General features: G+C 39.6%; 1 protein-coding gene across 8 annotated transcripts in view; it reads left to right on the forward strand.

Moving 5' to 3' along the window:
- Positions 1–374: 374 nt before the first annotated feature.
- The window catches only part of CCDC88A (coiled-coil and HOOK domain protein 88A), a 118818-nt gene continuing 105045 nt past the window's right edge, over positions 375–14147 (forward strand). For all 8 annotated transcript variants that reach the window (XM_086326828.1, XM_086326829.1, XM_086326830.1 and 5 more), the window contains exons 1-2: positions 375–1220; positions 1317–1417. In XM_086326828.1, the coding sequence (XP_086182954.1) occupies positions 1158–1220; positions 1317–1417 (164 nt within the window). In that variant the 5' untranslated portion in view covers positions 375–1157. The remainder of the gene's footprint in view (positions 1221–1316; positions 1418–14147) is intronic.

Here is a 14147-nt window from a genome sequence, read left to right on the forward strand (position 1 = left end):
AGGCATGAGCAAGCGAGCAGACCGACCCCTTCCTCTCCCTTTCCCATCCCCGCCCCCCAGGCCCTGGCAACCATCCTGGGCGCGAGCGAGGAGCCGGCCACCGCAGCAGCTGCAGCGAGCGCGCGTCCACGCCGCGCCCGCCGCTAGGATCTGGGCGGCGGCGGGGCCGGCCCGGGGTCGCGCGTACTCGGGAGCGCGCTCATGCAGCGGTTTTCTTCTCCCACAATCCAGAGGCTTGCGGCGCGGGAGGGGCGGGGAGTCGGCGGAAGGATATGGCCGCGGAGGGAGCTGCACGCTCCCTTTGACGGCTGGCTGGAGGCACTAGTTTGAGCGGCAAGGAGCGGGGTGTGATGCGGCACTGCGGTTCTGAGGCCGTTACTCCGGCTCCTCTAGAGAGGGCGGAGGAGGAGGCTGGAGCTCGGCGGTGATTTTGTGCCAGGGCTTCCCAGAGGCGCACTGAAAAGGCTGGCGGGGCTCGGGAAGCTGGGGGGTTAGGGACACTGATTCAAGCCCCCACCCCCCGGGAGGGGAAGGGGGCAGGCGGCGAGGCTCCAAGCGGTTGAGAGATGGTGTGTGCTCGGGGGGAAGGAGCGAGCGCTGCCTGTCGTTGGTGAGGGGCTGCAGGCAGGGAAAGCTCCGTGGGTCAAAGCTGTTCCATGCCCACTGGTGGGTGGAACGTGTTGAGCGGAACACTGAGGTCTAGCCTGGCGGCCGCTCGGACCCCTTAACGTGGTATCTAACGTGGGATTTCATTTAGCCCACTGTGGGATTAATTCGTTGGGGGCAGCCTCGCTGTTCTGGCTCCTCCAGGAGGAGCTGGGCAACCTTGACGGGCTTTTTGTCTTGCTGCTCCAGCCCCTTCTCCCTTCCTCCTCCTCCAGATGCCTTTTCTCTGCCCCTCCTCGCCCGGTACAGACATTTCCAGCGCAGGCTGCCGCTCGTGGCTGCTGTCGAAGCCACTTTTCGGGATTTCGATTCGTTTCCCTCTGGGGTGTTTTTTGAGGAGGGAGAGTTTTTCTCCCCTCCACGATGGGATTTTCTTCCCGTGCCAAAGTGGACTTTCATTGATTTCTACTTACTTCTTCAACGTTTAGTGACCAATTCTCTAGGCGTTTTTTTGTGGTGGTTCCTTTTTTTTCAAGTACATTCTCTGTAAAATGGAGAACGAGGTTTTTACTCCCCTTCTGGAGCAGTTCATGACCAGCCCCTTGGTCACTTGGGTAAGTGGGGTGTTATTTGTTGCATATTTTGCTGCATTATTTGTGGCTGCAGAGATGGAGGTGGGCGTTCGTGTCGTAATGATCATTCTGTTCTAGGTTAAAACGTTTGGACCTCTGGCTGCAGGAAATGGGACCAACCTGGATGAATATGTGGCTTTGGTGGATGGGGTATTCTTGAACCAAGTCATGCTTCAAATGTAAGTGCTCTGTTTTTTCTTTCTAGGCAGCTTTTTTTTTTTTTTTTAATTGCATACTGTGAACTTAGAGACTGTGTTTTAAGATCTTTGGTCAGAAAAATTCAGGTGGTTTAAGAACTGCACCTTGAAAGGTGATAATCTTACGTGCCCACCACATTTATCACAAGCCAGTAATTATACCTGTTAAAATTGTGGAACTTTAATTTTTCATTCTGCAAATCATGTATTGTCACTTACTGTCTTCAGTGCTGAAATCCAAACCACATTGTGGCCTTTTTGATAATTTGGTAAAATGAGGAGAATTAGAATAGTTTCCTGAGGTGGGGGGCTGGGGGGGGAGAGCGTTTACTGTAAAGTTATGTGCATTTGGTACAGAATGTTTCTTATTAACCTTTGTGTCTAAAAATAAATGGCTCAAATTTTGAAACTGGTGAAGTAACAGATTTCAGAGAAAAGAATTTCAAATAGCAGTTCTGATTGGTGAAGACTTGCTGTAGGAAGTAATTTAAATGCATCTAATAACTAAAGTCTGATTAGATGATTGTGTGAATTATTTGATTAATATTTGGGAAATCATTTTAAGGTGTTCTTAGAGCTTGTTTTGAAATGCAGGTGATTGAAATCTTGATGACAATTAGCTAATGATTTAGTAGGCAAATCTTTGTTTTTTATATTTATAATGTTAGCTTTAAATTAAGTAGAAAAGTGTTTCTGAGGTGGCAGTTGAATATCGAAATCACATTGGTAGCTGGATCAATGAAATAAAAACTCTATTTTTATCATAGATATTGTAGCATTAGGTGCATTCTTAGCACATCAGTGTAGTGAGTATTACAGCTGTGCTCAAAATTATGTGTATTAGCCTTATTTCTCTTGAATACTACCTGATTACAAGAGTAGTTTGAAACTTTCTATTTTAAGATATTCTTTGTGTTAGATATGTGGGGAATTTAGTGCATTATTAGTAAATGTTACCAGAGAATAAGTCTACTGTTAATAGAATAATACCCTAACATAAAAGTGATCAATTCTGTATATTTTTGATATTAGTTTTCTCTTTAGATTTTTCTACTTAAAAGAAGGTATAGTGAAATCCATAAATAACTGTTCCACTTGTAACTTCAGTCTGTGTACTCAGAGTCTTGTAGTCTGTATGCTCAGAGACTTTGCTGTTTTTCATATATGTGTTGATCCTACAGCAAAGTATTATACTACTACATGTTTCCAAAAGTGTTTTTTTTTGTATAGGCACCCAAAGAAATATGTTATCTGAATGTATTTTTTTTTTCTTAAGAAAGGAAAAGGGAATGTGGACATAATTATTTCCAGGGATAATAAATATATTTTGGGCAGCTTTCCCATGGAAGTATCTTTAATCTTTGAAATATCCCTCTATTTCCCAAGCAAAATGGTAGAATAATTAAACCAACTTCTATTTTAGGGAACACAAGTGACAGGAAGGGTAGCCATTACAGTAGATACTCAGAACTTGTTCCCCTGTGTCTCTTTTCTTATTTGTTTTTAGACAGATTTTGAGTTTGTATGTTGAACCCTAAAAAAACAGGTGTGCTCGTAAATGTAGGAAAATACATTAGTTTTCCCCTTTAATGGTTTTTATTTGAATGATTCTTTTTCCAAAAAATAGTAGATTTTTTTTGAAGCCAGAATAGTTAGCCGAGGTGCTAAAAACAGACACTTTAGCTTGTTTCCACTTTGGGTACAGTTTTATACTTAAAATATATATGTGTGTGTATATTTTGAAGTAATGGTGTTCCAAAATAGTGGTTGCCAGGTTGTTTTTTTTTGGGAAGACTAGCTTCATTCCAAACCTCAAATCTGCTTCTGTTTTTAATTCCACCTTTTAGTTTCTTTAAAAGTTTTTTCGGTGTCCTAATTCTGTTCTGAATGACCTGTATAAATTAAAGGAAAAGAAAATTAAGAAAAAAAGAAAGACATATGTTTTAGTTTTTTTAAAAGTGTCTTATGAGATCAGCACAAATTTATTGTAATTTATTACCTAATTATTTACCCCATAGGGCAACAAAATACACATTGTTTTAAGCTATATTTTGTTAATTTTGAAATCATTAAGATTTCTACTGAGCACTTTGCTCAAATTAACTTTTGATATATTATATTAAATTGTCAGTTGAAATTGTGCCTAGTAAGTTAACCTAAAAATAATTTCTAGATTAAGTTTGGTTATAGAATTTGTGGGTGAGAACTGTTTGTAAATGCAGCATATGGATTTTTGTGTGTGTGTGATGTTTCTTGTGCTTGGAGTTCATTGAGCTTCTTGGATCTGTGGTTTTATAGTTTTTATCAAATTTGGAAAAAATCTGGCCATTATTTCTTAAGTATATATGTATATATGTCTTTTCTTTGCCCCCTTTCCTCCTCTTGGAAGTCCAGTTACATGTAAATCAGGGTACTTGATGTTTGTTGATATACCATTCAGTTTTCTTTTCAGTCTTTTTCTGTTTCACTTTGGGTAATCTTGCTAAATTCATTAATCCTTTTTTTCTGTAATGTTTAATCTGCTGTTAGTCCCATCCAGTGTGTTTTTCATTTTAGAAACTGTAGTTCCAGCTCCAAAAATTCAGTCTTTTTTATATTTTCCATGTTTATAGATTTCATGTTTTGTCTTTTCTATAGCTTCTTGAACATAGAGAATACAGTAATAACTGGCTTAATGTTCATGTCTTCTAATGTTGTCTGTGCCGTTTCTTGGTTGGTTTTGATTGATTTTTCTTCTCACTATGGATTGTACTTCTTTTTGCATACCTGGTAATTTTTTATTAGATGCCAGACATTTGAAATTTTACTTTGTTGTTGGGTGCAGGATTTTTTTGCATCTCATTAAAAATATTTTTGAGCTTTGTTTTGGAATGCAGTTAAGTTACTTGGAAACAGTGGTCTTTTTAGATCTTGCTTTTAAGTTGTGTTAGGCATCACCACTTTGCTTTGTTGCACTGTTGAGGCAAAACCCTTGTGAGTACTCTGGCAGTGGGAACGGGACCTAGTCCTGACTTTTGTGCGCTCTGGGTGGTGTTCCCTCTAATCCTTTTTAGTGGTTCTTTCACTGTCCCTGGATGGTTTCTTCACACACATGTACTGGTAAGTACTCAGCTAAAGACTTGAAGGATAACCTGTGCAGATCTCTGGATCTTTCTGAGCAGCTCTCTCTTAGGTGCTCTGCTGTGTATATGAAGGTCACCTTGCTGTCCCCAGACTAAGTTCTGTGTCCTGGATTCAGGGAGACCACTGTGCTCTGCCTCTGTTCCCCATTCCTGTTCTGCGGCCTAGAAACTCTTTCAAGGCAATAAACTGGTACAATGGTAGGATTTGTTTTGTATGTTTCCCATCTATGAAGGATCTACTGTTCTTTGTTGCCTGATGTCCATTGTTTTCAAAAATGCTTCGTATGTTTTGTGTCCTTCCCCACCACCCCCGCAGTTGTTTCAGGCAGGAGGGTAAGTTTGGTTCCTTTAATTTCATCTTGGCCAGATATGAAAATCTGTTTATATCTTTAAAACCTGTCTTGTATTCCTGCTTTCAGATGTGACAGAATTTTATTATAGGATCCTTATGGTAGAATTTTTTTTTTTTTCATCTAAAGAGTAAGAATATTCATTAATTTAGTGACTTCTGGATTTGCCATTTTTGACCCAGAATTTGAAAGTAAAGAGTGGACCTCTTCATTGTAGTTTATGACTCTGCCTTATAATTTCGGAGTCTGTTCACTGGTTTGGGATTCACTGTATTCAGAGATGAATCCTGAATTTCATTGAGTAGCTCCTTGAATCAAAGAATCTCTGTAAGAGCCTGTGACAAGGCATCAGTCCTCTAACTAATGGGAAGAGGAAGCTATTTAGAGATCTGTAATGATGGCCAGCTCTTCTGCATGCTGCAGGGCATTTTCCTACTTCAACCAGATGAAATCTTTTTTCTTCAGTGCTAGTTATCAGACATAGGGCTTGGTGACAGTGAAGTGGAAATAATCATTTTCCTGTTTGAGATGTCATGCAGTTTTGCAGCCAATTTAGGATATTACTTGCTGTGAATTTTTAAGGTATTTGTGACATTGTAGTTGATTTCATTAATTTTAGTCATACTACCTAAGCAATTGAAAATATGGTTATGTTAGGGTTTTAAGTACTGAAAAGTTGTTAATAGTGTCAAAACCATATTTGGAAATTCTGTGATTCAACCCCATTAGATAGACCCCTACAGAAATCTGTACTTGAATTATGTAGTAATTGTGATATACTTGTTTATGGCATTTCTTCTTTTAGAAATCTTGAATTTGAAGGGATTTTAGAAATCATCTACCATGAAAATCATTCTTACATGACACATGGTCATCCAATTTCTGCTTAAGTATTTCCCGAGAAGCAGCTTCATAAAGTATACGTAAAGAAGGCATTAAATAGAGGAAGTTGACTGAGAAATCTTCCTTCATTCTACTAGTGCTTAAGATTCAAAAATACAGTGTGCTGACTTTATGACTAAGTAACCGCCAGATGTCTAATAAATTACATGTTTTCTTACCAAGTATGGCATTGACTCTGAATTTTGGTATGGTCTCTCACACAGGTTTTGTTCAGTTTTGTTTTTGTTTTGACTTCTTTAAGAACATACTCATGATATAGTCAGAGTTGCTCTCTTACTACCTGGTTTTTGATTTACCTCCCAAATATTTCTCAGATGTGTCCTTGACTTGGCTTAATGCAATAGCCCCTGACTGGTTTTCTTACCTTTGGCTTGCCCCCCTTCAAGTTGTCTCCTCATGTAATCATGGGAAATTTTTTAACACGCAGATTTTATCATGTCGCTCCCATCTTTAAGATGGCTCAGCATCCTTCTTCTGCCTTCAGAGTAAACATGTTACTTGAATGTCTAGACTCCTTTGAGATCTGGCTGCTGCCCGATTCTCTGTTTTTATCTTTGCATAGTACCAGTCTTCAGTGCATGCCCTAAGATTGAGCAAACTTAGAGTTCCCAAAGATAAGCGGTGTTCTCACATGTCTCTGTGCCTTTCTATACACATTTCCCTTCCTTAGAACACACTCTACCTCCTTACTAGTGCTTTCTTTAGCTTTGCAGCCATTCCTGGGCCCATCTGAGGCTTAGCACTCCTTGTGCTTCCGTAGGACCCTATTTTTACCTTGGTAATAGCAGTTTTTGGTATGCTAGACTCTACTGACTAACCTGTGTCTTGGTACCAAAGACTATATCTTTTATATCTCTGTTCCTAACACAGTGCTTGATACACAGTAGGTTCTTGATACACTTATCTTGAATGAATGAATAATAGGCTGTGTGGTGAAGTGGAATGAATTTGGGCTTTGCATCAGATGGACTTGGTTTCATGTCACCATACCTGCCTGTTCATGTTTCCTCAAACAAGTCATGATCTTTCACAGCTCAGTTTTGTATGATCTCTATTGGTGTCATCTCACTTAAATTCTCAGTTTTCTCATTTATAAGCAGGATAGAAAGAGAATCATAGTGTTATTATAAGAATCAAATAGGATGGTTTGTGCACAATGCTTAGCATATAGCGAGTGCTAAGTAGATGTTAGCTGTTGAAATCTTTTATTTCTATTATAATAATAACTGTCTTCTAGACTTCCCTTCCTCCCCCCCGACTTTTTTTTTGTGCCAGCAAATTCCTACTCATCCTTTAACATGCTGAGAAGCCCCTTGGCAGAGTTAATTGCCCTCTCCTATGTGATTCCTTAGCTACCTTTACTAAATTGTTAAATTGTTGTTACTACTAGACAGTTAGCATTTAGAGGCTAGAGATTTAGTGTTACGAATCACCAGCACTTAGCATAGTGCCTGGCATGTGTCACCAGCATGTAGCATAGATTGGTACATCTAAGTTTTCAGTAAATGTCAAAGGAATGAATGCACGCTTTGTAATTTTATTAATTGTCAGAATTTTGAGGACACTCTCTAGTTTTAGTGTTGTACAATTTTGTTTTACTTTTTAGTTTGTCTCCCTTTTTTCCCTAAGTTAAAAAAAATTATTTGTTTTTGGCTTTCTAGGTCTTCCTTGCTGCCCTGGTTTTTCTTGAGTTGTGGAGAGCGGGGGCTAGTCTCTGGTTGTGGTGCCTGGACTTCTTATTGCAGTGGTTTCTCTTCTGGCGGAGCGCAGACCCTGGGGTGTGCTGGCTTCAGTAGTCACGGTTCCTGGGCTCTCAAGCACTGGCTCCGTAGTCGTGCTACACTGATTCTTTACCACTGAGTCACCAGGGAAGCCCTTTAGTTTGTCTTCCATTTCTCCTTGCTTTTGTTTCCCCTCTGTCCCCTTATTTATTTTAATTACCTTTATTGGAGTTTTTCCCCACCTATGTTATGTCTTGCTGAGGTGAGGTGGTAAGAACAAGTCATAGTTGGTGATTTTGTATGGTATTAGAATATAGAGAGCCTTCAGTTTGTGTTACAGTAACTTTCTTGTTGATGTTCAACATACTGAGATTTTTTTTGTCCACAGCTCAACAGTAAAAATTCAAATTAATAATTTGTGGAATTTAGAATTCATAAACTCACAGTTTTGTATCTGAAGAGGTGAATCTCAACCTCCTATCACCATCCCTGACTCTGGCACCACAAAGAGGTCTCTGTGCATGCCTGTGGACATCTTGCATGTACCTGAGATCCAGGCTCTTGTACGCCCTCTTCCAAACAGCTACTCCTTGGCCCAAGGATGTATACATGTGTAGCATTGAACACATGCTCAGAACAGATGGGAAAAGAGGCCTGTGCAGGTGCTGAAATTGGGTTCAGTTCAGTCGCTCAGTCGTGTCTGACTCTTTGCGACCCCACGAATCGCAGCACACCAAGCCTCCCTGTCCATCACCAACTCCTGGAGTTCACTCAAACTCACGTCCATCGAGTCAGTGATGCCATCCAGCCATCTCATCCTCTGTCGTCCCCTTCTCCTCCTGCCCCCAGTCCCTCCCAGCATCAGAGTCTTTTCCAATGAGTCAACTCTTCGCGTGAGGTGGCCAAAGTACTGGAGTTTCAGCTTTAGCATCATTCCTTCCAAAGAACACCCAGGACTGATCTCCTTTAGAATGGACTGGTTGGATCTTCTTACAGTCCAAGGGACTCTCAAGAGTCTTCTCCAACACCACAGTTCAAAAGCATCAATTCTTCGGCGCTCAGCCTTCTTCACAGTCCAACTCTCACATCCATACATGACCACTGGAAAAACCATAGCCTTGACTAGACGAACCTTTGTTGGCAAAGTAATGTCTCTGCTTTTCAATATGCTATCTAGGTTGGTCATAACTTTGCTTCCAAGGAGTAAGCGTCTTTTAATTTCATGGCTGTAATCACCATCTGCAGTGATTTTGGAGCCCAAAAAAATAAAGTCTGACACTGTTTCCACTGTTCCCCATCTATTTGCCGTGAAGTGATGGGACCAGATGCGATGATCTTCGTTTTCTGAATGTTGAGCTTTAAGCCAACTTTTTCACTCTCCTCTTTCACTTTCATCAAGATGCTTTTTTGTTCCTCTTCACTTTCTGCCATAAGGGTGGTGTCATCTGCATATCTGAGGTTATTTATATTTCTCCTGGCAATCTTGATTCCAGCTTATGCTTCTTCCAGCTCAGCGTTTCTCATGATGTACTCTGCATATAAGTTAAATAAGCAGGGTGACAATATACAGCCTTGACGTACTCCTTTTCCTAATTGGAACCAGTCTGTTGTTCCATGTCCAGTTCTAACTGTTGCTTCCTGATCTGCATACAGATTTCTCAAGAGGCAGGTCAGGTGATCTGGTATTCCCATCTCCTTCAGAATTTTCCACAGTTTATTGTGATCTACACAGTCAAAGGCTTTGGCATAGTCAATAAAGCAGAAATAGATGTTTTTTGGAACTCTCATGCTTTTTCCATGATCCAGCAGATGTTGGGAATTTGATCTCTGGTTCCTCTGCCTTTTCTAAAACCAGCTTGAACATCTGGAAGTTCACGGTTCACGTATTGCTGAAGCCTGGCTTGGAGAATTTTGAGCATTATTTTACTAGCGTGTGAGATGAGTGCAATTAGGTTAGAGGTATTTTAATAAGAAATTCCATAGTTCCAGATAAATGGGAGTAAGAAGTGGTGGTGTAGAGGTTTGTCTTCTTGTTTTCATGGACTTCTTGCCCAGTGGTGAGGGGCGTGTCCTGAGGAGGGCCACAGTGCCACTCTGGACAGAGACCTCTTTTGCCAGGATCTATAAACATAGTGAAAAGGATAAAAGGGATGGTTCATTCAGAGATCAGTTCATTCATTTAATAGCAAAGTCTGTATGACAAACTATCTGATAGGTGTTTGGGATGTGATGCTGAGTAAGATACAGTCTTTTGCCCAGTAGTAACGGAGACGACATGTAAACAAATTGCAGTGTGACATACGTGCCATGTAGTGGAATTATGTTCTTGGTACAGTGTTGGCACAGAGAGGTAATCATTTACATTGAGTAGGAGCAGTGAAGTGAATAGAAGTGACAAATAGTGGCGGTAAGAGGGAGGATGTTTTAAATAAAATAACATGAAACATGAAAATGTGAATAAAAATGGTGGCATTGGGGAACTGTAGGATATTTTATGTGGCCAGAGCAGAGATTGTATGCTTCTTGCACATGGGAAATGAATTTGAAGAGGTGGAGAGTGGCAAGCTGTCCTTAAGAAGCCGCATTGAGAGTATCAAGTGTTTTCCTGGAGAGATGAATATTTGTTCAGGTCCTCTCCAGAGAAACGGAACTGACAAGATTGTGTCTTCGTGAGTGTGTCTGTATGTGTATGTGTGTACATGTGTGTGGAGAGAGAGAGAGAGATGTATAATAGATTTATTTTAAAGAATTGGCTCAGGAGATTGTGGAGGCTTAGTCTGAAATCTAATGGAATGGGCCTGCGTGAACTCAGGGAAGAAATGCACTAAGTTCAAAGGCAATTTTCTAGCAGAAAGTTCTGTTTGTTCCATTAAGGTCTTCAAATGGTTGGACAGTGTCCATCCACATTATGGAGGATAATCTGCTCTACTTAAAATCAGTTGACTTAACATGTTAATCTTGTCCAGAAAACACCTTCACAAAACATGCAGAATAGTATTTGACCAAATATCTGGGCACTGTGTGTTCCAGCCAAGTTAACATATATAATTAGCCATCATAACTAGTGTTTCTTTAACCAGGTCCACAGGTATTCTTGGGAATCTTTAGAAATTTTAACTTTTTTGTTTCCATGTCATTAATTTAAATTCTTTTTCAAGTGGTAATAATAAAGCATTTCTTTTACAGTAGTTATTCCCTACTGAAAGTTGTTTTTTTTTTAATCATAGATTTTAAATTAGTTTCTTCAGTGACATTTTTCAGACAGGCGCCTAAGACTCTTAGGATGTCTATGGACAGATACTCAGAGATTCTTGATAATTTATTTCTTTAAAATGTGTCATTCACTACTTTACTTATCTTGAAAAGCATTAATATAAACTAAAGAACATTGGAGTAATTAAGCAGATAGCATTTGCATATTAGAAGGACTGAGTCTCAGGCCAGAACAGAGATAGAAACCACATTGATGTAGAAATGATATGGAAGAGAGAGAATGCTGATGTGATGGGACTGGGCTACCAGTTTGGTATGGAGAATGAGAAAGTGATGTGTTTAAGATGATTATCAAGCTTTTTGCTTGGGTGGAGAATGGATGGTAGAGGGGCTTCCCTGGTGGTGCTGTGTTAAGAATTCATCTTGCAGTGCATGGAATGTGGGTTTAACCCAGGGATCCAAGATCTCACATGCAACTAAGTCTACATGCCATAATAAGACCTGATGCAGCTATATAAACAGATATTAAAAAAAAAGAATGGATGATAGTGGTAGTGCCTTTTGTAAGTAAGGCATTATGAAAAGTTAAGGGGACGGAAAGTGTGGAAAATAATTTTATTTTGGAATGTCTGGTGAACAATGAGAAATATCTTGTGGGCAGGTGGATATACATAGGTTTGTGCTCAGGAGAAAGGCTTAGAATAGAGATAGAAATACGGGAATTAGCTTTTAAGTTTGTAATAGAAATTAAGGACATGATGTCAAAAAATAAACAGAAGGGCCAATGACATGTCCTAGGAAGCAGCAACATTTAAAGGCTGGAAGTTAGAGGAAAGTGGAAAATTTCACAAGGCTGCTGGGAGGAAATCACAAAGGGAGTCAGTTAAAAATGAATACAAGTATTGTCTTGCAGGGTTGATGGCTTATTTGAGATTTGGAAACCACACATTTTAGCAAGCCAGTCAGCATGGTTGAGTTCAGTGATGCTTAGCACTCAGAAACTGACCCAGAAGATCTGGGGAGTTTATTCAAAATTAGGGATTGATTCAGATATGTGGAGTAGGAACATTTTCAGGTGAGAAGTGAAATGAATAGAATGTGAGCATTAAAGTGAGTAGGGAAGTGTTAGGGGAGGTTGATAGAGTTTGCAGTAATGAAGAGTTGGTTAGAAGGAGTGAAGAAGTGAGACAGAGTGGTGTGTGCTGTTGAGGTCAGAGGGGACTTTTGGAATTTGAGCTTTTGGAGGTTGCAATTGTGAGTGGTCATTTAGAGCCAAACTTACACCGTAGTAATGGGTGAATAAAATAAAATAGAGTGAAGGTAACTAAAGTTGAAAAGGAACTTATTTGCTTATTCTTTATGAAGCTATGGTCTCTTGATCACCATTAGAGGTAGGCAAAAGTATTTTGAATTAAAAAAGAAAGCTGGATAATAAATAGCTCATTTTAACAATGTTACAATGTAAGAAAATTTTAATAGTAGGGAAAGAAGACCAGTATTGGAAATTTTATTAGCATAACCCTTGTATTAAAAATCAAACTTTGTGGAATATCTAATAGTTTTTTGGGAATTTTTTTTAAATGATGTATTCTTAATGTGACTTACTTTCCTAGTGATAGCCAGAAAAAAATTTGAACTTCACATTACCATTGACAACATGACTGTTGCCTTTCCCTCGCGTGGTAAAGGACCAAGGATGATGGCTTAGGTTTTAGGTGTTGAGTTCTAGTCCTTGGTAAGATCTGGATTATTTATTATAAAGTGGTAGTGGATAAGACCTGGTGGGCTGCAGTCCATGGGGTCGCTAGGAGTCGGACATGACTGAGCGACTTCACTTTCATGCATTGGAGAAGGAAATGGCAACCCACTCCAGTGTTCCTGCTCCCCCAGGGACGGGGGAGCCTGGTGGGCTGCCGTCTCTGGGGTCGCACAGAGTCGGACACGACTGAAGCGACTTAGCAGTGGATAAGAAGTGAAGAAAGACCACTGGAGGCAATACTCCAATCCTTCTTATTTTTTTGTAAGATTAAGCAAAATTTTATTTTGCATTATTTCTGAGAGTGTATTTTTTTAAGTATAGTTGATTAACATTATGTTAGTTTCAGGTATGCAGCATAATGATTCAGTATTTGCATATACTGTAAAATGATCACAGAAGTCCAGTGAACATTCATCACTATTGAGTCCATTTTTGCTGAGACTGGTTATGAAAGGGTAAATCACAGTAAAATCCTAGTTGATTTGAATGTTCAGTGAAAATGGAGTGTTGTTTACTTATAATTGAATGCTAATTTCATTTTCTCCAACTCTTTGTTTAAAATCTTGGCAAATGAATTAAACTGTATTTCTACCTCTGTAAATATATTGTATATGTGATGATTCAAAATCTTGCAATATCTCATTTTATTGTTTTAAAGTTAAGTATTTGTGTTAAGTATTGAATGTATATAACTGATGTAGATGAGTGGTGAATGATCCCAAGCATGTGCTTGAAAACAAATCTCTTGTTAGTAGTTTTTTCTCTTTCTTTCTTTAGTTTTCATGAGTTTTATGTTTCTTTTCAGTGAGAGAGTGTGTGTGTATTAGCAGGTTTGGATTAGGAACAAACCTAAAAGAGTAGGGAACCCTACTGTTCATATATATAAGCTAGAAGTTTGGTTTAGCTTCTTGAGTTATGGATAGTCAGGGAAACCTAAATAGGGAGGAAGCTAGATTTGATTCAAATCTTGTAGAATGATTGGACTTGATAGCCATAGATGAGAGGAGGGTGTTTTAAAGTAGGGAAGCAGCTTGAGGGAAAAGTATATTATGTATATTTATTAACTGGAAGGTGGTGAGGGGACTAGCCTTAGCAGAAAATCCAATTTGGGGAACCATAGTAGGCCAGGTTATAGAAAACCTGAAAATTCACTAGTTATGAATTAAACTGCATATACAGTCATTGAAGAGCCATTTAAAATTCCTCATTAGGGGATTAAAAGTAATACTTGAGGAAAATCACTTTGGCATTAATTGGCAGCACAGACTGAGGAAGGAATTCATTTGTTTATTCAGTTTATTGAGTATATACTATTTATAGTATTACAAGTACTGAGAATTACACCAGTGAATTAATGGAGGTTAAGTGAAGTCACTCAGTCGTGTCCAACTCTTTGCGACCCCATGGACTGTAACCTACCAGGCTCCTCTGTCCATGGGATTCTCCAGGCAAGAAATACTGGAGTGTGTTGCCATTTCCTTCTCCAGCGGATCTTCCCGACCCAGGGATTAAACCCTGGTCTCCTGCCTTGCAGGCAGACGCTTTAACCTCTGAGCCACCAGGGAAGCCCCAATAATAGTGCTTGAGGAATAGGTAAGGAAGATAGACGGGTAGTAATGATGTCATTTATGCTTTTGGTGTTGA

This window comes from Bos grunniens, chromosome 11 (genome assembly GCF_055505025.1).
Source record: "Bos grunniens cultivar Pamir isolate PY7600 chromosome 11, Bosgru_T2T1.0, whole genome shotgun sequence".
Lineage (NCBI taxonomy): Eukaryota > Metazoa > Chordata > Mammalia > Artiodactyla > Bovidae > Bos > Bos grunniens.